The sequence below is a fragment of the Notothenia rossii genome (genome assembly GCF_949606895.1).
Source record: "Notothenia rossii genome assembly, chromosome: 4".
Lineage (NCBI taxonomy): Eukaryota > Metazoa > Chordata > Actinopteri > Perciformes > Nototheniidae > Notothenia > Notothenia rossii.
Genome location: NC_136902.1, coordinates 4,099,620 through 4,125,221, shown reverse-complemented (window position 1 = coordinate 4,125,221; position 25,602 = coordinate 4,099,620). Strand labels below are relative to the sequence as shown.

The 25,602-nt window shown below is 40.9% G+C and overlaps 2 protein-coding genes and 1 long non-coding RNA gene across 3 annotated transcripts in view; 1 reads left to right on the top strand and 2 right to left on the bottom strand.

Moving 5' to 3' along the window:
• The window catches only part of itga5 (integrin, alpha 5 (fibronectin receptor, alpha polypeptide)), a 76,325-nt gene extending 69,939 nt beyond the window's left edge, over nt 1–6,386 (top strand). The window contains exons 29-30 of the mRNA XM_079674792.1: nt 534–656; nt 2,590–6,386. Coding sequence (XP_079530918.1) covers nt 534–656; nt 2,590–2,673 — 207 coding nt within the window. The 3' untranslated portion in view covers nt 2,674–6,386. The remainder of the gene's footprint in view (nt 1–533; nt 657–2,589) is intronic.
• LOC307035473 overlaps nt 1–25,602 on the bottom strand; it is a 296,952-nt gene that overhangs the window by 239,739 nt on the left and 31,611 nt on the right. The window lies entirely within an intron of this gene.
• Nucleotides 6,415–25,602, bottom strand: part of rapgef3 (Rap guanine nucleotide exchange factor (GEF) 3) — a 45,571-nt gene continuing 26,383 nt past the window's right edge. Inside the window, exons 5-24 of the mRNA XM_079677960.1 lie at nt 25,294–25,370; nt 23,808–23,954; nt 23,151–23,254; nt 20,559–20,647; nt 20,294–20,372; nt 19,370–19,520; nt 18,696–18,778; nt 18,553–18,583; nt 18,366–18,441; nt 16,310–16,447; nt 15,900–15,997; nt 13,414–13,539; nt 11,340–11,521; nt 10,411–10,501; nt 9,718–9,768; nt 9,541–9,628; nt 8,222–8,286; nt 8,052–8,106; nt 7,674–7,745; nt 6,415–7,025 (exon numbers count right to left, since the gene is read on the bottom strand). Coding sequence (XP_079534086.1) covers nt 6,907–7,025; nt 7,674–7,745; nt 8,052–8,106; nt 8,222–8,286; nt 9,541–9,628; nt 9,718–9,768; nt 10,411–10,501; nt 11,340–11,521; nt 13,414–13,539; nt 15,900–15,997; nt 16,310–16,447; nt 18,366–18,441; nt 18,553–18,583; nt 18,696–18,778; nt 19,370–19,520; nt 20,294–20,372; nt 20,559–20,647; nt 23,151–23,254; nt 23,808–23,954; nt 25,294–25,370 — 1,922 coding nt within the window. The 3' untranslated portion in view covers nt 6,415–6,906. The remainder of the gene's footprint in view (nt 7,026–7,673; nt 7,746–8,051; nt 8,107–8,221; nt 8,287–9,540; nt 9,629–9,717; nt 9,769–10,410; nt 10,502–11,339; nt 11,522–13,413; nt 13,540–15,899; nt 15,998–16,309; nt 16,448–18,365; nt 18,442–18,552; nt 18,584–18,695; nt 18,779–19,369; nt 19,521–20,293; nt 20,373–20,558; nt 20,648–23,150; nt 23,255–23,807; nt 23,955–25,293; nt 25,371–25,602) is intronic.

Here is a 25,602-nt window from a genome sequence, read left to right as displayed (position 1 = left end):
CATTTTCCAGTCGGATCATAATCAGATATATTTAATTTTTTTAAATTTAAGGCTACAGTCATTAGTTGACTAATTATTTTGCCCATTTGGAGGAAAATAAAGCACATTTTGATGATAATTGATTGTTTTTCGCCTCTCAAACCTGCCTTTTATGCTGCTTTAATTTAATTTTTATTTTTATTTTGCACACTTATTGTAAATAGTATCTTTCACTTTCGACATGCAAACCTTTTTAATGTTTTTTTCTCTTTTTTATATTGTTAATATGGATATTTTTACTGTTTATGTTCTATTTTATTTCATTTTTAATTCATGTGCAAAGCCTTGTTTAAATGCTGCTGCTTCATTTATATAGTTTAAAAAGTGAATATTTGTGAGTTTTGGACTGACATCAGATATTTAGAGACGTCCCATCGGACTTTGAGAAACTAGGATGGATGTTTTTCACTACCTTCTCCCATTTCGTCGAAGATGAATCTAGGAAACAATCCTTAGTGTATGAGGTAAACTGATGAACTGTGATGTCTCCTCAGGTTGTGACCCCGCTGGTGTGGAATAAGCCGGACATAGAGAACTCGGTTCCTCTGTGGATCATCATCCTGGCCATTTTAGCAGGTTTACTGCTGCTGGCTCTGCTCATCTACGTCCTGTACAAGGTCAGTGCCAATATAGGCCACACAAAGCAAGCAGAAACTATATTTTTCATTCTCCAGGGAGTCCGCGGGGTCTGAAACAGTATTACAAAATCAATTTAGCGAAAATGAAGGCTATTAAAAAGTATTAAACATCATTTTCCAAGGTATTACATTTTGTAGCTTGTTTCCAATAAGTATGTAAATGGTCCAAAGAGGTTGTATTCTACAGTCTGCCTGAATGTAATCATTGCGTAGGTGTGTAGTGTGATTCTGTGTAGTTTATTTATGGCATCTGACGTCATCTGAACAGGACATCGCACGCTCACTGCTTGATAGCGAGAAGGCCCGTTTACGCCGGTTGTTAAACAACATCGTTATGGGGAAATGCAAGTCTGCGTCCAAATTGTTGGAAGATAAGGAGGAAGGACAATCAATACTGTATATAGTCAATGTCAGGTGGAGTGTGTCGCCAAGGTAACCGGTTAGAACTCAAAGTGGAGATGAGGTCTTAAAATGTATGGAAAGGGTCTTAAAAGGTCTTTAAAGGTTTTACATTTAACTTCAGGATTCCTGCATATACCCTGTTCTTTATATTCTTAAGCTTTTCACACACACCATTCTAGTGAACACTGGATAAAGCCAGGTTCAAAATTCTTGTTTCATTTTGTTGACATGTTTTTACAGAGGAAACCCCTCCATCAATCAGAAAACACTGCCCTAAAAACATCATTAACTGCATGACTCTCCAAGGGAAATGTGATATAGATAACATCAGGATCAGAACACCTGTATTCGTCCCACAGAGGGGACATTTGCATTTGTTACAGCAAGAAAAGAGTCAAAGACAGCTTAATGTTACCCAAGAAGCATGCATTAAAAAATATTAAAAATGAATATTGTTGTAGTTTGGTAAACTGAGACATGAACGACATGATTGGTCCATAAAATGTCAGAAAAAGTAAAATAATTGCAAATCCTGACATCTTTAAATGTGTTCTTCTGTCACACCCACAATCCGAATCTCAGAGATATTTTTGTTGACATTTTTTGTTAAATTCTGCAAATGAGGCATCATGTAATGCTAACTTTTGGTGAATTTAGGAGAAATGCAAAGACACAAACAGACGTTACTAAAATAAACTCCTAATTGTGGATGTTTTAATTCCACTAGTCTGAAAGAAGACACGTTATGGAAGCTAAAAAGTGAATGAAATACTGTTTTTAGGATTTAAGTGTGTATAAATGAGGGGCAGGAGTTTAGGAGCGCTCACATCCATCATGGCCGACTACAGCGACTCTGATTCAGACTCATGAGGCTGGAAGTCGAGCTTAAAGGGGACAATTTCATTTTTTTTCACCTTATTAATCCGCACAGTCTGCCCTTTTTAAAGCTCTTGTCTCCGACTTAAAGTGGACCTATCACGCTATATTTAAATAATATAGTGTAGAACCATACCTATATAAGGCATATTTATACTTTTTATTTTTCAAAATACCAAACAGATCATGCATTTTAGCCATTCCTCATTTCTCTCAATTTAACCCTGTCTTTGCATCATGGGCTGATTCTGTGAGAACAGCACCATCTACAGGCCTGGCATATGACCTACAGCGTCTCCAGCGCTTTCCAACGGCAATGTCCGTGGCTGTCTCCTCCTGATTGGTGGAGTTGGCCCAATAGCCGTAGCGCCACTTCTGTGACATCATAGAAGTGTTCAAATCTGGATCAGTCTGTATCAGATCCGTTGCAGCCCCTTTTTAAGAGATTTGGGTATGGAGGAAAATAGAGAGGGTTGTGTTTTCTGACACTTGGTGAGTTCCCTGGAACACCGGGGACACATGTTCATGTATAAAAGATGTACACAAGTGCATTTTGCATGATAGGTCCCCTTTAAGTGATGAAGTCTGTGCTGTTTTCTAATTCCTGCTTTCTTTATGATTTGTTTCCTTGCAGTTCGGCTTCTTTAAGCGCTCTCTCCCGTACGGCACGGCGATGGAGAAGGCTCAGCTGAAGCCTCAGGCTGCGTCCGAGGCGTAACGCGCAGAACCACAGGAACCACAGGAACCGGCCGTATGATTGCAACGAGAAACACGATGAAGAGTGGATCAGAAAGAGATTTAAGAGATAAAGAGACACCACTGGAAACTCCACTGTGCTGCACTACAGGAACAACCCAAAGATCTCCAAAAGCCAAATGAATGTTTTTATTTCTTCTTTAACTTATGTCGGCAGAACTGTTTCTCACTGAGACTGAGCGGCAGCAAGGGGACTGCAGAGAGATGCTTTTACTCTGGTGCTAATGGTCTCACAGGTTACATGCAGCAGGAGCTGTGAATTACGCCGCGTGCAGAGACCCTGAAGTATCCTTCTGGTATCTCCTGAACACGTGGTTTTTACAGACGGATGATCGGATTGTTTTCAGGTGGAAAAGTCGACATTACTGGCCTACACGTCGGACCTGAATCTGTTCAATTGCTCGGCTTTTATCGCATTTTTCCCAAGAAGGGCTGGAGGACGGCGCTGCGTTGTGTTTGCACTCGAAGGAAATCTACTGATTCATTCCAGAGAAACTTAAGATTTGACTGGCTGACCTTCCTTTGAGAGTTTAGCTCACAGCAGGAAGAAGAGAGGATGTGTGCAGGAAGTGACGCTGAGGTGAAGCACGGGGGGGGGGGATGTCTCCACCCGAAGACAATCAGCGATGTCGTAGCTCGTTGCAGACAGATTTAGTTTTAGGGTCTGTGTTCACGTAACGCCTCTTTCTGCTCCCAGCGTCTCATGCACAGTTTTTTTTTGTTGCTTCAATGACACTGACATCTTGACAAAGTATCACAGGAGGTAGTTAGTCGGACTAGCTTCTCCCCCTTGGATTTAATCTTCTGCTTCTGCTACTATATATTAGTTTGAGTGTTTTCTCAAACATGCTTGCTTTTACACTTTGTCTGAATGTGTTCAGTCTGAGAGCTGTAGCGCGAGGAGGACAGTACAGATTTAACGTTCACCCACTCACCGTCAGCAACATCTAGTGTCCAGGATAAAAAAACGTGTTGGTCTTTGTTATGATAATTCCCGTCTGAAGACACGGTTAAAAACAAGCTTTTTATCCAATTTCTGCTGCGACACATCTGCATTTATCTAAGAATTTGAAATAACTCGGAGAAGTTGCAAAAAAAATGGCGAAGCGCTAAAATAAAAGTCGCTATGTGCAGCGTTCAATTTTAGATTCGGACGTATTTGATGTTCTCATTGAAGTGGTTGAAAAAAGACGCCGGTGTGCGCAGAGAAAGGCGCCATGCGGACTAGAGAGGAGGCGGGATCTCCAGGGCTGCACGATAACACGTCCTCACTTTGCGATAAATCCCAGAAAAAGACATTGCATGTAGTTTTTTTCCAATATCGTGCGGACCCTCCCTCAGTTTGCAGTGTGTTGCTGTGAGAAACTGTAATCCTGACTGTCTGCCCACCCTCAGAGAGAGAAGAGACCCTCCCAGACGCTGCAGGGACTGAACGGAAAAATGCATCTTTGATTTGTTTTTGTGTACATAGATGTTATGTGCCTTAAATGTATATACTGAGGGTTGTGTGTGTGTGTGTGTGTGTGTGTGTGTGTGTGTGTGTGTGTGTGTGTGTGTGTGTGTGTGTGTGTGTGTGTGTGTGTGTGTGTGTGTGTGTGTGTGTGTGTGTGTGTGTGTGTGTGTGTGTGTGTGTGTGTGTGTGTGTGTGTGTGTGTGTGTGTGTGTGTGTGTGGATATTTATGAATGTGTGTTCTGTGTATGCATTGGTTTGTACCCTTGAACACAACACATTAAGTAACAATTTCACACAATGCAATACAGTTTGACTTCATTATGTATTAATCTGCTGCCTTTTGAAATAGATGGTTATGCATTGCAGTGGCGATTACACCTTTTTATTGTTTTAATTCAATTGCAATTATACGTGCAACCAAAATATATTTTTAGGAAGGAGAAATCTAAGAAATAATCTATTAAATTCACTATTACGGTTGGTTATTAAAAACTAAATTGCAACTCTAAAATGTTGTAACAACGCTGCAGATATTATTGTTTACTGTACAGTAAGTACATTTACTCAAGTACTGTATTTAAGTACCACTTTGACATACTTGTAATTAGTATTTCCATTTCATGCTAGTACAGTGCAGTACTGTGCTACAAACATACATGTAGTGTCTACTTTAAAGAGTCCTCTCCTGCTGATGTTCAGGTGTATATCAGTGTGTAGTGACTCTACTTGAAACAGTATTTTAAAACCATAGTATGTCTACTTTTGATCTGAGTACTTCCCCCACCACAGTCCTTTTTAAAGTGCAGTAGATTATTACAAAATGAAGTAAATGTATTGAACTTTGTGTCGTTTTTCTTACATAATGTGTTGTTAAAACTCTTCCCACTGCTCAGCCCTGTTCATCCCTTCACCTCTGTGTCTGATGTTAAATTATTCTGAATTAATGTCGGTCATCATGCAGTGGAAGCTCAGGACGAGTTGTCTTTTCTGCAACACAGTTCAAACATTTACAAACCTCATTGTAAGTCCAAAGAAACGTCTGAAGAATTCACCTAATGCAGCTCGATTCTGGTTCAATATCTTGGTTCTTCCGGTTTAGCGCGAGCAGCTTTGTAAACGATCGGATGACTCACAGCTGTACTGCGGGGATCAGATGGTGTTACAGCTTCTATCCTCTGTCAGTGGCTCTGAAATGTTGGCTATCTTTTTAGCTAGGGTCAAATTAGTGGCGCTCATAATTTTATTTGGGATTTTAATTTATAAACGCCCTAGACATGCCATGCGGAAAAAACATGGTTGACGTGTTTTCTTTAAGAGTTAGCTTAATATTTTAATAGCTCATGACAGCTCCAAACATCGCGTTGAATCCTCAAATATACATTATTTGGATCAACTAACTAACATATTGGTGATCAAAATAGGTGGTTTCTCACCTGACAAACTGTTAAAGGCTACCTTAGCAACTTGTCGCTATGCAAGGTAATAGCAATGACTCTTTAACCAGAATTACCAAGACATTAAACAGCGAAGCGCTATGAGGTGAAAACCGTCCAGAGAACCAGGAAGTGTTTACCTCCGGAGGAACAGCTGAGCTCTGGGAACTGGAAATGTTTGGAAGTGCAATATTTATATTCACTCTTTGTTGTTTTAATATTACAGTGCTTTTATTTGTTCATAAACCAGGACTTTGTATGTGTTTTATTTCACAGTATGTGACGAGCACGTACGCTACATCCTGTTTGTATTCACTTGCTTTATCACTCGACACGGTTTAAGGTTTTGTGCTCACCACTTCATCGCTGTTTTTTTTTTTTTTAAAACAACATCTCTGAGTTGAACTCGGGGTTGTTGACACGGATCAGACATACTATAATAACCATATTTCACACGTTTGCCTCATCACACTCTTTTATTATCCGCAGTTTGCCTCCATATCTGATTTAAAACTCATGTCGACATTATTTAAATGGGATCTTTTGACTACTTCCTCCGTGGTTACATCAGGAAAGGGCACTGGGTTTTATTTCTTTTTATATATATAAAAAAAAACAATTTCCACTCTCCATGACTTCCAAAAAGAAGTATATTTATGACGAGGGGAGTGTTTCTAAATTGACAGGATATCTGATTTGTTGTGAATTTCTCTCACCCCATATTGGGGGGAACATTTTTACCTGTAATTGTTTGTACTTTTAATAAAATATTTCCCTTTTTACAAACTCTTTCTTGTGATACTTTCATTGACACACGTAACTGAGAAAATAATTTATTTAGAAAAAACAACATGGTATGAAATTAGATGCATGTCAGTCGGTGTTTGCAGGAAATGATGTGATGCAATATATTAATGTGGAAGCGTTTGTGCACAGAAAACTGACCGAAAGTGAAAACATATTGCGTAGATCTGCAGGGGCTGTTCTTCCACAGACAGCAGGATACAAATGAGTAAAGATTTCTTACACCAAAAGTGTGCTTCACTGCTTTTGTCAGTTCCCACTGTGGCACATGCACGGCTGTAAGGCTTCTTGGATACAAAAAAGTTCCTCAGACATCATCATTTCATCTCTGGTTCATCGTTAGAGGTTATCAATGTAGACGTGTCCACTCCTGATACTTCGCAGAGAGCTTTTCCCTAAATGTCCTTCAGTTAAAGTGAATCCACGGCATCTCGGAAGTCTTTCAGTTTGAGTTTTTGTTCAGATTGCTGCTTCAGTTTTTATCAGTCTTTTGCACGTAGACGCTCTAACACTCGATGGTTCTGGATAGCTGCGTTAGTTTGCGCTGGTTGTCGATCACCTTCAGGTTCTGGATGTAGTGCCGGATGTTGCTGGGGCTCCGAAGAGGAAGGGAGTATTCTGAGCCTGGAGGAGGAGGGGAAATCATTTTAGACTTTAAAGAGCTTTAAAGGGTATATCAGTATGTGGTGTCTCTACTTTAAAGAGTCCTCTCCTGCTGATGTTCAGGTGTATATCAGTATGTAGTGTCTGCACTTTAAAGAGTCCTCTCCTGCTGATGTTCAGGTGTATATCAGTATGTAGTGTCTCTACTTTAAAGAGTCCTCTCCTGCTGATGTTCAGGTGTATATCAGTATATAGTGTCTCTACTTTAAAGAGTCCTCTCCTGCTGATGTTCAGGTGTATATCAGTATATAGTGTCTCTACTTTAAAGAGTCCTCTCCTGCTGATGTTCAGGTGTATATCAGTATGTAGTGTCTCTACTTTAAAGAGTCCTCTCCTGCTGATGTTCAGGTGTATATCAGTATATAGTGTCTCTACTTTAAAGAGTCCTCTCCTGCTGATGTTCAGGTGTATATCAGTATGTAGTGTCTCTACTTTAAAGAGTCCTCTCCTGCTGATGTTCAGGTGTGTATCAGTATTTAGTGTCTCTACTTTAAAGAGTCCTCTCCTCCTGATGTTCAGGGGTATATCAGTATGTAGTGTCTCTACTTTAAAGAGTCCTCTCCTGCTGATGTTCAGGTGTATATCATGTTGGTGGATGTAGCTTCTTACATGTTGAAATGCGATTGGAAGGCCCTTCCAGAAACATCCGGTCTGCGAGGCCCCTCTGTGGAGAAGACGGTACTGCAAAGGAGAAATAAAGATTATAATTTCTTAAATGTCCTGCATGCATCCTTTAGCCCAACACTCCTTTATGTTAACATGCAGTTTCCTCTATTTATATTACATAATTTTTAGTATTGTTGTTGTGTTACAAGTTGGAAATGTAAGATTAGTTAATGTCAAATAGTTTTGTTCCAAATTTTGTCTAAAAAACTAGGGCACAGTGTGTGAGTGCTTGAGTATGAAATGCCCCTCAATCACAGTCTCTTTTAAAGAGTATTTGCCCATGTTTTTAAACGTTTCTGAAACTGTCTGTCCATAACTTACCGTACGGCTGGCTTCTGCATCCTCGGACAATTTTCACTGTCTTGGCGATCATGCGCTGAGACAATGGGAGTGAAAGGAAACATTTTAAGGTAATTAATATCATGCCAACATTTGTGAGATGTATAATTTCATTCAAACGAACCCCGTTACACAGAATGTTCCAGGCTTACCACTTTCTCAAAGTTGACCAGTTTGTCGACGTAGTTTGGATTTCCCTCATTGATGAACGTCATGTCTGTTCAAAGAGAGGAACAGAAAACATTCATTAAAGCATTTCTTTTCACTTCTAACGCTGAATTCATTTCATTGCTGTTTTTTAAAACTGTGACGGCCAACGGTAAAGATTTTGCAGCAGATAAAGCAATGCCTCTGCTGGTCATGTATATATAATGCACATAAAATAGCGATGCATTATATTGGATTGTTGCAGATAATCCCATTGCTTTATATATCATGAGGCGGTTTATGCATCTGGAAATGAACCTACACACTGCAGACTCTAAAGAAAAAAGTACTTGTTAGACCCAGTGTGTAGTTTTTATCAGAAAGGCCACCTAACCGTGACGTCTGTAGTCAACCAGAGTATAAAAGACTACAATTCCCACGCCACCTCCTCTGTAGTGACAGATGGGAAACCTGCCAGAAAGACGCCAGTTTTTAACCGTTCAATGCCCTTTAAGTTATATCAGCCTGATCAAGAAAGAATACCTCTGTTGTTTGTTATTTTATTTGAGTTTTGCCTTTTTTGTTTTGACTATTTTAAAGGCTTTTTTCTTTGTTGCATTTGTAAAAGTTTGTTATTTGATTTTGAGCAAACACATTGCATAATATCATCTAAACCACACGTGTCAAACTCAAGGCCCGGGGGCCAAATCAGGCCCTTGGTGGATTTAATTTCGGCCCGCAGGATAATTTCTAATTCCTATTAGATCTGGCCCGCCGGTATATTGCACGCACACCTTCACTCCATCCTGAGGGTCTCCGAGGTCAGAGCCTGAGCCCAAACATTGATGAACTTGCACCCAAGATGAGATGCCAAGTATCTGGCTTGAACTAGCATCACAGAGATAGAGCCATAAGAAATTAATGCAACTGATTATTTAATGTTTAATGTTGTTTTTATAGGCAATCATTTAAGCTTTGTTAGTTCCAGGTTTAATATGTGCAATAAGTTCATTTCAATACGTTTTGCAATAAACATTGAACCAGTCCGGCCCTCCACTAGTACCCATTTGTTAATTTTGGCCCACTGAGTATTTGAGCTTGACACCCCTGCTCTAAACCATCGGAGGCCAAGCAACACTTCAACTGTAAGTAATATAAAGGAAAGAAATCGAGTTACAAATGTCTGTTTAAGGCGTCGAGTGGCTTGATAGAAAAACACGGAAGGACGCCACGACAGTACTCTTTTATATTGGCAGGGATAGCATTGTTAGGGATAGCATTGTTTCTGTATTTTATTGAACATGTTTGAAGCATGTTGTGTCACCTTTGAGCAGCAGCGGCATGAAGGGGATGTAGGGAGGACTGAGTTTAGCCACAGCCAGTCTGTAGGCTCGGTGGTTACGAGAGGGATCCTGAAAGGAGAAGAAACCCAGATATTACGTCACATTACAATAATGTACTGAACCAATCATTTTAGAACATTTATAAAGTTGTGACTTACCATCAACCTCTCATAGGCGCAGTAAATCCTTTTTATCTTGCTGGGTATTCTCTGGATTAGACGTTAACAGATGTTAGTTAATGATGACACATTATATATATAATCATCATCACTCTACACCAGGGGTGTCAAACTCAATTTCATCACGGGCCACATCAGCATTATGGTTGGACTCAAAGGGCCGGTTGTAACTTTAAGACTATATAAATATACATATATATAATATATATTAAATAATGTTTATATTACGTTATTGGCTCTGCATTGGATTATTATCAGTTCTGGTAATAACTTCATAAATAACTACGTCTGAAATTCGAAGTCTAGGGCAAATCATTCAAAGCAAATATTCAACAATTACATCAAAACTTTTGAAAGACCATCCATAACATCTGTTTGCAACTTATGTCAATTTTCCAAATACTTGTATATAGACTATTCTGCACTATTTCTATTATATTGCACTATTATCTGTGTTATTGTGTTGCACTGTTGGAGAAGCCTGTTACCTAAGATTTTCATTATCATAACTACACTGTAGCTAAGCACGCATGACAATAAAAGCCTTGAACCTTGATTTGTATTGTATATTATATTTTTTGCATGCTCTTGCAGGCCACATGAAATGAAGCCGCGGGCCGGATTTGGCCCCCGGGCAAACAACCCTGCTCTACACCGTCAGTTGTTTCTCACCTCCCAGGTTTTGTAAAGCCGATGTACTGCACTGTTGCTCAAACCGAACATCACAGCGAAGAATGAATTCAGGTTCTTCTGCTCCTTTAATCTGAGACATAGAGACACACACATTATTTTTTACATGAGTATAAACAGTTTGATTCAGATGACAAGGGCTGCTCTCTGCAGATTTATTTTAAAGATAATATGTGCAAACTGTTATATGAGTTTACTCAGCGCTAGGGGAGCTGTGAGCTAAATGCTAACGTTAGCATGCTAATGGTAATGTCAATCATTTTTCATGTTTTTGGACAAAGAAGCAGCATCCAGTTCTGAAAAGTGGAGCTAATGCAGACGCACCTCAAACCTGCATTCTCGCTAATGTCCAGCAGAGTGCGATGAGACGTCTATGAGCAAATGTTACTACTTCTCTCTTGATTTGTTACCTCAGTAAACATTGTCCTGAAAAGTTAATGTTCTCAATCTGTAATTTAAAGTCTTCTTCAAATCTGCATGATGTTCATTTATTAAATGATGGTCCCATTTAGAGTAAAATAGAGGATGAAGCAGCGCATGTCTTAGGGTAAGGCTACCTGTGATTGACAGGTGTGTTACTTGTGTCTTTGTCTTAAACTCTTCATGGTTTGTGTTTCAACTTCATTTTAGTTAATTGTAACCGTACAGTCTCCAAAAAAGTCTAAATCTATCTGCTTTCCCCTCGTGTCGCATCTGGATGCAACAAAAAAGATGGGGCGATGGCAGAAATCAATGTATTTGCTCGATTATTACACAATTCTTTTTTTTCTTTAGGGTTTATTTTATATGTTTTATACAGTTCGCTTGCTAGGGAAGCTACTATCTAACATCAGCTACCAAAAATAATTGTACCTTTCTCTTTGTCAGTTTGTAATATGAAACTCAATCATTGCTGACTACGTCTAACTTACACTGCAGCGATCTTTATGAACTTCTTGAGCAGCACGGCTCTCTTCATCAGGTCCTCACAGAGGCACAGCTCCGTCACCACCCAGTACTGAACCTCGTTGAAGCGCCGCACAAAACGCTCCAGGTTAGCCGTGATGGCGCCGTGGAATTTATGGCGGCCGAATATGTAGTAGACAAGCTCCACCTGCAGAGACAGGGAGTTACAGTCAGGTGAGAAAATAAATCAAAGAGGTTACAATATAGTCGTGCAGGAATGAATTTTTAAACCCGGGAATTAGTTAGCATTTAGCACTTCCTGTACCCCTGGGCTGGAGGTCTTAAAGGTAAGGTAAGCTGAAGGGATTTTAAGGTTTTGTTCTACGACATGAAATACCTCAGTAAATACCCCAATGGTGAATTTAAAAACGGTGGTTGCTAACAAGTGTCTAAATGAAATGACTAAACCTCATCACGCCAAACATTAACCACCTTTAGCTTAGCGGTGGTGACGTGAAGTCATGTGACCGTGCTTTACTTCCTTTATAGCCCAACATTAGCCTCCTTTAGCTTAGCGGTGGTGACGTGAAGTCATGTGACCGTGCTGTAGTTCCTTTACGGCCCGTCCCCACAGTGGCGTGCGTTGACGCTTGCCGGTGGGTGTGTCTGAAACTCGAACAACAACCAATCACATGAATCTCCCGCCCCGGACATACGAGCAGCGGTTTGATTGGCTAGAGCTTGTACTGGCATATGATTCGATTGGCTGACGCTTCTGCCGAGGCGTCAAAAGTTGAACATTGATCAACTTTTGCAGCGAGCCACGCCAGCAAAGCTCCGGGTCGCTTCCCACAATGCAGTTCGGCGAAAAGTGACGTCACCCCATTCAAAGTGAATGGTGAAGCGTCAACGCACGCCGCTGTGTGGACGGGCCGTTACAGCCCAACATTAGCCTCCTTTAGCTTAGCGGTGGTGACGTGAAGTCATGTGACCGTGCTGTAGTTCCTTTATAGCCCAACATTAGCCTCCTTTAGCTTAGCGGTGGTAACGTGAAGTCATGTGACCGTGCTGTAGTTCCTTTATAGCCCAACATTAGCCTCCTTTAGCTTAGCGGTGGTAACGTGAAGTCATGTGACCGTGCTGTAGTTCCTTTATAGCCCAACATTAGCCACCTTTAGCTTAGCGGTGGTGACGTGAAGTCATGTGACCGTGCTGTAGTTCCTTTATAGCCCAACATTAGCCACCTTTAGCTTAGCGGTGGTGACGTGAAGTCATGTGACCGTGCTGTAGTTCCTTTATAGCCCAACATTAGCCGCCTTCAGCTTAGCGGTGGTGACGTTAAGTCATGTGACCGTGCTGTAGTTCCTTTATAGCCCAACATTAGCCACCTTTAGCTTAGCGGTGGTGACGTGAAGTCATGTGACCGTGCTGTAGTTCCTTTATAGCCCAACATTAGCCACCTTTAGCTTAGCGGTGGTGACGTGAAGTCATGTGACCGTGCTGTAGTTCCTTTATAGCCCAACATTAGCCGCCTTCAGCTTAGCAGTGGTGACGTTAAGTCATGTGACCGTGCTGTAGTTCCTTTATAGCCCAACATTAGCCTCCTTTAGCTTAGCGGTGGTGACGTGAAGTCATGTGACCGTGATGTAGTTCCTTTATATCTAACGTTAGCTTTTTACTTTAAAAATCATAAAGTGGTGTTAATATGTGGAGAACTCTAATGAACAAAACGTGTAAGTATCATAAACGTTGTGTAATATTTTCTGATATAACCCAAAATCCAATTGAGGAATCCCATTAGCTTTTTGTGGAAGGAACCAGGGAGATGCTAACCAACAAGAAAACGTCATCCCAGCACCACACTAAAGATGACTTTGTGATTATGAAACATGTGAAGCATGCAGGAAGTGTCGCACCAGATGATCTGATGGCCCAGAGCCAGACAGTGTGACTCATCACTTTGAATTCATCAAAGAGACATGCAGTCCTTTGGAGAAACGAGGAAATATCTGACGGTCGGCTGAGCCTTCATTTGAAGTGTAAACAAGCAGTTTCCTGTGCGTCAGATGTCAAATTGTACATAATCTTTGCTGCTGTTACCTCGTGCATGGCGGTGAACAGCTCCCAGTCGTAGTTGGTGAGTTCAGAGGCGATATCTTTAGATCCCATCTGCTCCAGGACGTCCAGGGTGCCTTGCTCGGGCCCCTGCTGCTCCTTCAGGGGCGTCTGGGATAAATAAAATAATAATAATTATATGTTTAGTTAGTATAGCAGCTTTTACATAAATAGAATTCACAAAGTGCTTCACAAGAAAGAACAAACCACAGAAACATGAATACAATAACAACATGGAGGCAGAAATGTAAGGTTAACATAAAAACTAAACACAGACCACGTAGAGTCCCGAAAGGAACCAAAATAAGAACAGAACACATCACACACATCTCAAGTAGAAAAAACAAAAGCCAATGTAAAAAGATGGGTCTTCAATCGTTTTTTTAAAAGCTTCTACAGAGACTGCAGAGCGGATGTCAAAAGAGATGTGAGCGTTCCTTTGATGGCTTTAAGGGCAGGAAACTGAATCAAACCAGCAGTAAGGGAGTAGAGAACTACATGTAATCTGGTTCACAGAAGAAAGTCTGCTTCTTCCATTGCAGACAAAAAAACACCTGTTTCCACTGCTCCACAGAGGTGGGAAGTAGTGGAGTACAAATACTTTGTTACTGTACTGAAGTACATTGTTCTGGTATCAGTACTTTACTCCACTACTTATTTTTCTGACGACTTTTTACTTGTACTTCTCACATGTTGAACACAAATACCTGTACTTTCTACTTCTTACATGTTGAACCCAAATACCTGTACTTTCTACTTCTTACATGTTGAACTCAAATACCTGTACTTTCTACTTCTTACATGTTGAACACAAATACCTGTACTTTCTACTTCTCTCATGTTGAACTCAAATACCTGTACTTTCTACTTCTTACATGTTGAACACAAATACCTGTACTTTCTACTTCTTACATGTTGAACACAAATACCTGTACTTTCTACTTCTTACATGTTGAACACAAATACCTGTACTTTCTACTTCTTACATGTTGAACCCAAATACCTGTACTTTCTACTTCTTACATGTTGAACACAAATACCTGTACTTTCTACTTCTTACATGTTGAACACAAATACCTGTACTTTCTACTTCTTACATGTTGAACACAAATACCTGTACTTTCTACTTCTTACATGTTGAACTCAAATACCTGTACTTTCTACTTCTTACATGTTGAACCCAAATACCTGTACTTTCTACTTCTTACATTTTGAACCCAAATACCTGTACTTTCTACTTCTTACATGTTGAACTCAAATACCTGTACTTTCTACTTCTTACATGTTGAACTCAAATACCTGTACTTTCTACTTCTTACATGTTGAACCCAAATACCTGTACTTTCTACTTCTTACATGTTGAACACAAATACCTGTACTTTCTACTTCTTACATGTTGAACTCAAATACCTGTACTTTCTACTTCTTACATGTTGAACACAAATACCTGTACTTTCTACTTCTTACATGTTGAACACAAATACCTGTACTTTCTACTTCTTACATGTTGAACACAAATACCTGTACTTTCTACTTCTTACATGTTGAACTCAAATACCTGTACTTTCTACTTCTTACATGTTGAACACAAATACCTGTACTTTCTACTTCTTACATGTTGAACACAAATACCTGTACTTTCTACTTCTTACATGTTGAACACAAATACCTGTACTTTCTACTTCTTACATGTTGAACTCAAATACCTGTACTTTCTACTTCTTACATGTTGAACACAAATACCTGTACTTTCTACTTCTTACATGTTGAACTCAAATACCTGTACTTTCTACTTCTTACATGTTGAACACAAATACCTGTACTTTCTACTTCTTACATGTTGAACTCAAATACCTGTACTTTCTACTTCTTACATGTTGAACACAAATACCTGTACTTTCTACTTCTCACATTTTGAACACAAATACCTGTACTTTCTACTTCTCTCATTTTCCAAACAGGCTGGTTCCTTTAGTCTGAATGTGTGTTTGGTGGCGTGATCATTATTATTTAGAGTCATTGCGTGCCTATTGATTTGAACACGATCCGTGTATCCATCATTTCCTGGTCTTCTCTAAAGAAGAGGGACCAATGAAAACGTTGTCATGTTGCCGTTGGTCACCATGGAAACATTCATTAGCTAACAATGATATTATTGTTCTATTAATATAAAGGGAGGTCAGGTACTCTTTAAAACAGCTGCTAGTTATGGGTACTTTTTACTGAAGTACATTTCAAAGCCTCTTTACTTTGACTTGAGTAAAGAAGTTTAGTCAGTACTTCTACTTTCACCAGAGTATTTTTAAACACGAGTATCTGTACTTCTACTTGAGTAAAGGATGCGTGTGCTTTTGCCATCTCTGGTGCTCCATGACCAATACAAATAATTGTTTAAATTTATGTAGCACTCGAATATGTTTGGCTAATTGAAAGCTTATATATCTGCACAATATCTTTCTCATCTCTCTCACCAGCTGATCCACCTGGCTGCTGCTGCAGACGAACAGCCGCTCGTTGAGTCCCATCGCTGTGAAAACTGCAGACGCATCCAGCTTTAACTGAGCTCTCTCTGTGTAAAACATATACAAAAAACTCATTTCAGGGCAGAAATTGGCAACGATATGAAGCTCTGCATGCTTTATTCTAACAATTTCACACGACCGGGCATTATACATTTAAAAATCTCTGCACAAATGAAGAAAATGCAAGATTTGTCTTAAATATCTGAAGGAGAAATGGACGAAAACTCAGTAAACAAATGGAGAAAAATGGACAGAACAAGAGAGTTAGTCAAAAATATAAATACAGATAAAAAACGATGAATACAAATAATAAAAAATATCAAGAATGTGCACTTGTGCTTCCGAGAGCGTAATCTTACCTCCCGATGAGTTCATTTTGACGAGAACGTGATCTCCTCCAGGTTGCACGGTTGCCGACATCACTTCCTGTACGGACGCGCTGACAGGAAGCATCAGAGTGAGCGGCCTGTAGTCCGGTCTGTAGATCTCATACAGAACTGCAGAGATAGACAACATGTCAGGATGTAATCATCTCATCAATTATGATTAAGTATAAAAACTAACCCACAAATACATGAGCCGATTGTCATTTTGAAAATAGTGAGTGGTGCAGGAATGAGTCCTAAACCCTGTCTGGATGTTCAATGGTTTGTTTATTTTTGAATGTGTTTGTTATCTTGAAATAAGGTCTGTGGTTAACACAAGAGATTTTAACTTTTGTTCTAAGAAATAACATAAGTTAACAAGTGAACTACACTAACAAGTGTTTAAATGAGACGACTAAATATCATCACGCCCAACATTAGCCTCCTTTAGCTTAGCGGTGGTGACGTGAAGTCATGTGAACGTGCTTTAGTTCCTTTATAGCCCAACATTAGCCACCTTTAGCTTAGCGGATGAGACGTGAAGTCATGTGACTGTGCTGTAGTTTCTTTATAGCCAAACATTAGCATCCTATAGCTTAGCGGTGGTTACTTGAAGTCATGTGACCGTGCTGTAGTTCCTTTATAGCCCAACATTAGCCACCTTTAGCTTAGCGGAGGTGACGTGAAGCCATGTGACCGTGCTTTAGTTCCTTTATAGCCCAACATTAGCCACCTTTAGCTTAGCGGTGGTGACGTGAAGTCATGTGACCGTGCTGTAGTTCCTTTATAACCCAACATTAGCCACCTTTAGCTTAGCGGTGGTGACGTGAAGTCATGTGACCGTGCTTTAGTTCCTTTATAACCCAACATTAGCCACCTTTAGCTTAGCGGTGGTGACGTGAAGCCATGTGACCGTGCTGTAGTTCCTTTATAGCCCAACATTAGCCTCCTTTAGCTTAGCGGTGGTAACGTGAAGTCATGTGACCGTGCTGTAGTTCCTTTATAACCCAACATTAGCCACCTTTAGCTTAGCGGTGGTGACGTGAAGTCATGTGACCGTGCTGTAGTTTCTTTATAGCCAAACATTAGCATCCTTTAGCTTAGCGGTGGTAACGTGAAGTCATGTGACCGTGCTGTAGTTCCTTTATAGCCCAACATTAGCCTCCTTTAGCTTAGCGGTGGTAACGTGAAGTCATGTGACCGTGCTGTAGTTCCTTTATAGCCCAACATTAGCCACCTTTAGCTTAGCGGTGGTGACGTGAAGTCATGTGACCGTGCTGTAGTTCCTTTATAGCCCAACATTAGCCACCTTTAGCTTAGCGGTGGTGAAGTGAAGTCATGTGACCGTGCTGTAGTTCCTTTATAGCCCAACATTAGCCACCTTTAGCTTAGCGGTGGTGACGTGAAGTCATGTGACCGTGCTGTAGTTCCTTTATAGCCCAACATTAGCCTCCTTTAGCTTAGCGGTGGTAACGTGAAGTCATGTGACCATGCTGTAGTTTCTTTATAGCCCAACATTAGCCTCCTTTAGCTTAGCGGTGGTGACGTGAAGTCATGTGACCGTGCTGTAGTTCCTTTATAGCCCAACATTAGCCTCCTTTAGCTTAGCGGTGGTGACGTGAAGTCATGTGACCGTGCTGTAGTTCCTTTATAGCCCAACATTAGCCACCTTTAGCTTAGCGGTGGTGACGTGAAGTCATGTGACCGTGCTGTAGTTCCTTTATAGCCCAACATTAGCCACCTTTAGCTTAGCGGAGGTGACGTGAAGCCATGTGACCGTGCTGTTATTTTAAGCCCCACATTAGCTAAGATATAACACTATAAAGGTCTATTGAATTATCAAAACATTTAATATAATAATATTGAGTCATTTATGTAAATTCCGTTTTCATCATTAAAAAAGAATAAAATATAGAAAGTCAAATGAAAGCAGAACATGAAAATGGATCATCCCTTGCAGAAGATAGAAAAATATACCAATATCACTATAAAAAGGAAGTTATAAATAACAGTGTTTGAGGTGTTGTTGATGTACACAGTTTTTACTCACCTTTATCCTGCGCTCTGATTGGCTGTAACCTCCCCACCGGCTCCTCACAGTTTGAGAACCAATCAAACTGCTGATTCTATAAAGAGTGACTCAGAGAATCAGTGACAGTCAAGTGAGAAACTACATTAGCGTGACATTTTCACAGTTTTCTCCTTCATGCATATCTCTGATGTTAATTTAAACTCACCCTGCTCAGAGACTGGTATCCATTCTCCAGTCTGTGAAGATATCAGAGGAGAAAAAACACTTTTAGATGACAGGCTGCAATATGCATTACTTTATAATGTCCTTTAAATATCAGATTTGATAAAGATAATAGAGATAATTTACATTTTTGTTCTCCTCCGGTCTCTGAATTGATCTTTCAGCATGCTGGTCAGACGATAGTCAACGGCCACCTCCTTCTTCAACCTCTGTTTACAAAAATATTGTAAAAGCAATAACATCATTATCTATTTGTCTCATAAAAAAAAAAATACATTACATTTTAAAATGAAATGTTACAGAAGTGATTGCTACATAAAATGGTCAAATTTTAATATGGCTGCAATGAAAAACAATTAGCATGTTTTAAAGTGGATTTTTTTCACATTATTATGAAATACAAAAGTTATGAAGGTACTGTATAAAAAAATAATTCTGTTTTCAGGATCTCGCCATGTCTCAACCCAAGCATGAAGTAGAATTTACTCAAATCAAATCGTGTAAAAAAGCCAATGCGTTCTCTCTAATGTCCAGCAGGGGGCAATACAAATCAAGTAAGACTTTACAGAAGTTTAGGAGAAGATGTTCCTACTTTTCTCTTGATTAATTACCACAGATTGTATAGAAGTCTATGAGAACATTTGCCTACTTATCACTTGAGTTAATCCCTTAGCTTAGATTGTTTAGAGATCTACGAGAGGGTATTTCTCTCTTGATTTATTAACTCAGATTGTATGTTATCTCATTATGCTCCTGTACAAATCGTAAATATTCTAACACACAAAATGAATAAATCTCACCTCCAGAGAGTCCATAGCGATGGAGTCTTCTTTCAGCAGGAGTCCGTACAGCGCCACCCACTGGCCGATCAGCTTCACCACCTTCTGCTTGGTGGTGAGGACATAGTTCGCCTTCTCCTGATCCGAACCCTCGAAGAGCTTTGAATTATAGGTGCAGGGACGATTAAGGAGCAAACTGAGAATCAGAAACAATTACGAGACACTGTGTGTTGGACACTGAAGGTAGCATCTCCCTGGTCATATGGGATTTGTGTTCAGCAGGATAATCTCCACATATCAACACCACTTTATGATTCCTGAAGTAAAAAGTTAACGATAGGCTATAAAGGAACCACAGCACGGTCACATGACTTCACGTCACCACCGCTAAGCTAAAGGTGGCTAATGTTGGGCTATAAAGGAACTACAGCACGGTCACATGACTTCACGTCGCCACCGCTAAGCTAAAGGTGGCTAATGTTGGGCTATAAAGGAACTACAGCACGGTCACATGACTTCACGTCGCCACCGCTAAGCTAAAGGTGGCTAATGTTGGGCTATAAAGGAACTACAGCACGGTCACATGACTTCACGTCGCCACCGCTAAGCTAAAGGTGGCTAATGTTGGGCTATAAAGGAACTACAGCACGGTCACATGACTTCCCGTCACCACCGCTAAGCTAAAGGTGGCTAATGTTGGGCTATAAAGGAACTACAGCACGGTCACATGACTTCCCGTCACCACCGCTAAGCTAAAGGTGGCTAATGTTGGGCTATAAAGGAACTACAGCACGGTCACATGACTTCACGTCACCACCGCTAAGCTAAAGGAGGCTAATGTTGGGCGCGATGATGTCTAGTCGTCTCATTTAGACACTTGTTAGCAACCACTGTTTTTTAATATGTTAAAAAATATATATATTTTGATCTGTTTTTGGAGGATATTGGTGCTGTAGAGCGCGGCACAGCTGGCTCGATGGCATGAAGAGTTTGTGTGTGAGCAGGAAGTCGCTGACACAGGGATCTGCAGGGAGACACACAAACAACACACACACACACACACACACACACACACATACACACACAAACAACAACACACACACACACACACACACACACACACACACACACAACAACAACACACAGTTAACTATTAGCTAAACGTATCGGATCAAAATGAATCCCTCCGTAAAGATGCCTGCAGGCTCACCTATGGCGTCATTTCCATTCGAGTCCAGCTTCACCGTGTCCAGCAGATGCTCCAGAATCTTCTCTGGAGTTCCTGACATCACTGTGTACCTGCAGAGAGAGAAACAACATGTTAGTTCCTAACATTAGTATGTCCTTTGTATTGATCTGTAACTCTTTAGTGTCCCCTGGTCTCCCAGCTGTGTGCGTCACTTTTTAGTTTCCCCTGGTCTCCCAGCTGTGTGCGTCACTTTTTAGTTTCCCCTGGTCTCCCAGCTGTGTGCGTCACTCTTTAGTGTCCCCTGGTCTCCCAGCTGTGTGCGTCACTCTTTAGTGTCCCCTGGTCTCCCAGCTGTGTGCGTCACTCTTTAGTGTCCCCTGGTCTCCAGCTGTGTGCGTCACTCTTTAGTGTCCCCTGGCCTCCAGCTTTGTGCATCACTCTTTAGTCTCCCCTGGTCTCCCAGCTGTGTGCGTCACTTTTTAGTGTCCCCTGGTCTCCCAGCTGTGTGCGTCCCTTTTTAGTTTCCCCTGGTCTCCCAGCTGTGTGCGTCACTCTTTAGTGTCCCCTGGTCTCCCAGCTGTGTGCGTCACTCTTTAGTGTCCCCTGGTCTCCCAGCTGTGTGCGTTACTTTTTAGTTTCCCCTGGTCTCCCAGCTATGTGCGTTACTCTTTAGTGTCCCCTGGTTTCCAAGCTGTGTGCGTCACTCTTTAGTGTCCCCTGGTCTCCCAGCTGTGTGCGTCATTCTTTAGTGTCCCCTGGTCTCCCAGCTGTGTGCGTCACTTTTTAGTTTCCCCTGGTCTCCCAGCTGTGTGCGTCACTCTTTAGTGTCCCCTGGTCTCCCAGCTGTGTGCGTCACTTTTTAGTGTCCCCTGGTCTCCCAGCTGTGTGCGTCACTCTTTAGTGTTCCCTGGTCTCCCAGCTGTGTGCGTCACTTTTTAGTGTCCCCTGGTCTTCCAGCTGTGTGCGTCACTCTTTAGTGTCCCCTGGTCTCCCAGCTGTGTGCGTCACTCTTTAGTGTCCTCTGGTCTCCCAGCTGTGTGCGTCACTCTTTAGTGTCCCCTGGTCTCCCAGCTGTGTGCGTCACTCTTTAGTGTCCCCTGGTCTCCCTGCTGTGTGCGTCACTTTTTAGTGTCCCCTGGTCTCCAGCTGTGTGCGTTACTTTTTAGTGTCCCCTGGTCTCCCATCTGTGTGCGTCACTCTTTAGTGTCCCCTGGTCTCCCAGCTGTGTGCGTCACTTTTTAGTGTCCCCTGGTCTCCCAGCTGTGTGCGTCACTCTTTAGTGTCCCCTGGTCTCCCAGCTGTGTGCGTCACTCTTTAGTGTCCCCTGGTCTCCCAGCTGTGTGCGTCACTTTTTAGTGTCCCCTGGCCTCCAGCTGTGTGTGCCACTTTTTAGTGTCCCCTGGTCTCCGTTGTGTTTTGAGCTTTTTGCAGCATTTTGTATTTGCAGCGTTTGGTTTATGCACCGCATTTAGTTAACTTTACGCGTGTTGATCAAGTTGGTGAATATTTTCTAAATGATGCATGTGTTGTCAAGTTGTTGAAGATGTCTCTTCATCTTCATGTGTTTTGCACCTGTCGGCCACCATACTAGTGGCATGAGGTCCAATTATGCAACACTGGTTAATAATAGGCTCCTCAGAGAATAACTGCTGGTTGTTTGGTGTAAAACCAAGAGAGGATGGCTGAAGGTGTGAATGTATGGCAGGTCAATCTTAATTCACTTTAATGTTTGCTAAAAACACTTCCACACTGATAAGAAGTCGCTCAGCACGGCGGGGTTAGAGTCCATGTCTTTGAGTTGTCAGATAACAGCTGATTAATAACACCTAAACTACGTACAGTCTGACACACAGAGCTACCCACGCCCACTCTGAGTGTGTGACTGAGTGTAAAGCAGAGGCTGGTGTGTGTGTGTGTGTGTGTGTGTGTGTGTGTGTGTGTGTGTGTGTGTGTGTGTGTGTGTGTGTGTGTGTGTGTGTGTGTGTGTGTGTGTGTGTGTGTGTGTAATCTCAGAGTGTGTGTGTGTGTGTGTGTGTGTGTGTGTGTGTGTGTAATCTCAGAGTGTGTGTGTGTGTGTAATCTCAGAGTGTGTGTCTGTGTGTAATCTCAGAGTGTGTGTCTGTGTGTAATCTCAGAGTGTGTGTGTGTGTGTGTGTGTGTGTGTGTGTGTGTGTGTGTGTGTGTGTGTGTGTGTGTGTGTGTGTGTGTGTGTGTGTGTGTGTGTGTGTGTGTGTGTGTGTGTGTGTGTGTGTGTGTGTGTGTGTGTGTGTAATCTCAGAGTGTGTGTGTGTGTGTGTGTGTGTGTGTGTGTGTGTGTGTGTGTGTGTGTGTGTGTGTGTGTGTGTGTGTGTGTGTGTGTGTGTGTGTGTGTGTGTGTGTGTGTGTGTGTGTGTGTGTGTGTAATCTCAGAGTGTGTGTGTGTGTGTAACCTCAGGGTGTGTGTGTGTGTGTCTGTGTGTAATCTCAGAGTGTGTGTGTGTGTGTGTGTGTCTGTGTGTGTGTGTGTGTGTGTGTGTGTGTGTGTGTGTGTGTGTGTGTGTGTGTGTGTGTGTGTGTGTGTGTGTGTGTGTGTGTGTGTGTGTGTGTGTGTGTGTGTGTGTGTGTGTTTCTCACTTGCTGTTGTTAGCTGCTCCTCCAGTCTCCTCCCCCTCGCTCCTCTCCAGAACCAGCACAGACTTCCCGTGCTCCTCCAGCCGCACCGTGTTCGCCTCCACATCCTGCAGGACAAACATACACAACGAGGCAAATTCATATTCAGTGTGTTTGTGGATCTGAATCTGTCTGAAAATATTTAGATGTTTGACATTATCGAGACTAGAGCTCTTCCGAGTCATTTTAGCTTAATTTATATTGTGTTGAAACGCAGCATATATCATTATTAAATATATACTATTAGTAGGATTGTTTCAGATTTGTGTGATTCAAACATTTCCAATAACTGCAAAGCATTAAAACTGAAAAAGTAACAATAATTTCCAAAATAATAACTTATAAGTTTTTATGAAATTGAAAAAATAAATATATATATATATTCCAAAACAAAAATGATTGAAACATATTTATAGATATATATGGATATTATAACTTTACAATTTCCATTTTCATTTGTGATTTGTTTATTTTATTTGACTATATATTTATTTTTTATTCATTTAAATGTATTTACCTCAGACATTCAAAGCGTTATTCACAAACCTTAATAGAAGCATTACATATAATAATAAGACAGTTTACAGTTTAAATCGAGAGCTGCCTATCAGCTGATCTCACCTTGAGGATGCGTATGAAGTCGTGTTTGTCGACTCGCAGGAAGTGGCAGTTGTCTTCTCTCAGGATGATGGTCGCGGCTCGCGGAGCGTCGTTCAGCAACGCCAGCTGCCCGAAGTCCTCCCCCTCATGGAGAGTGGTCACTAAACCCTGCAAACACACAGCATTACATTACTGCAGAGGTGGGAAGTAGTGGAGTTCAAATACTTTTTTACTGTACTCAAGTACATGTTTCTGGTATCAGTACTTTACTCCACTACTTATTTTTCTGACGACTTTTTACTTTCACTTCTTACATTTTGAACACAAATACCTGTACTTTCTACTTCTTACATGTTGAACTCAAATACCTGTACTTTCTACTTCTTACATGTTGAACTCAAACACCTGTACTTTCTACTTCTTACATGTTGAACTCAAATACCTGTACTTTCTACTTCTTACATGTTGAACTCAAATACCTGTACTTTCTACTTCTTACATGTTGAACTCAAATACCTGAACTTTCTACTTCTTATATGTTGAACTCAAACACCTGTACTTTCTACTTCTTACATGTTGAACTCAAATACCTGTACTTTCTACTTCTTACATGTTGAACTCAAATACCTGTACTTTCTACTTCTTATATGTTGAACTCAAACACCTGTACTTTCTACTTCTTACATGTTGAACTCAAATACCTGTACTTTCTACTTCTTACATGTTGAACTCAAATACCTGTACTTTCTACTTCTTACATGTTGAACTCAAATACCTGTACTTTCTACTTCTCACATGTTGAACTCAAATACCTGTACTTTCTACTTCTCTCATTTTCCAAACAGGCTGGTTCCTTTAGTCTGAATGTGTGTTTGGTGGCGTGATCATTATTATTTAGAGTCATTGCGTGCCTATTGATTTGAACACGATCCGTGTATCCATCATTTCCTGGTCTTCTCTAAAGAAGAGGGACCAATGGAAACGTTGTCATGTTGCCGTTGTTCAGCATGGAAACATTCATTAGCTAACAATGACATTATTGTTCTATTAATATAAAGGGAGGTCAGGTACTCTTTAAAACAGCTGCTAGTTATGGGTACTTTTTACTGAAGTACATTTCAAAGCCTCTTTGCTTTTACTTGAGTAAAGAAGTTTAGTCAGTATTTCTACTTTCACCAGAGTATTTATAAACATGAGTATCTGTACTTCTACTTCAGGAAAGGATGTGTGTACTTTTGCCATCTGATGAAATTCTTAGGTCCCAGGCTCCTCCAACAGTGCAACACAATAAAACATAAAATAGTGCAAGCAAATACAAATAAATTAGAATAGAAGTAGTGCCATAAGAGTCTACAAGTGATACATAACTTGTAAGTTGCAAACAGTTGAATGTTCTGGATGTTCTAGTTCAGGTGTTTAATGGTCTTATGGCCTGTGGAATGATTCTGACATTATCATATATTATTATTATTATAAAAGTTATTCTAGCAGCAGGAAATGGATTTACCTTCCCGTGTGTGATCACATTTACTGAGCCCTTCCAGATGATGTACCAAGACGTGCCTTTGTCCCCCTGACTGAACACTAAACACAACAAAAATACATTTACTGCCTGAGTAAGGGCAAAACATCACGTTCACAGAGGGCTTTATGCATGACTTTCAGTGAGAGAAACAAAACACATGATGAGCTGATTGTTATTGACCATGTGGTGAAATTCAACTACACAATGAATGTGTGTGTGTGTGTGTGTGTGTGTGTGTCTGTGTGTAATGTCAGTGTGTGTGTGTGTGTGTGTGTGTGTGTGTGTGTGTGT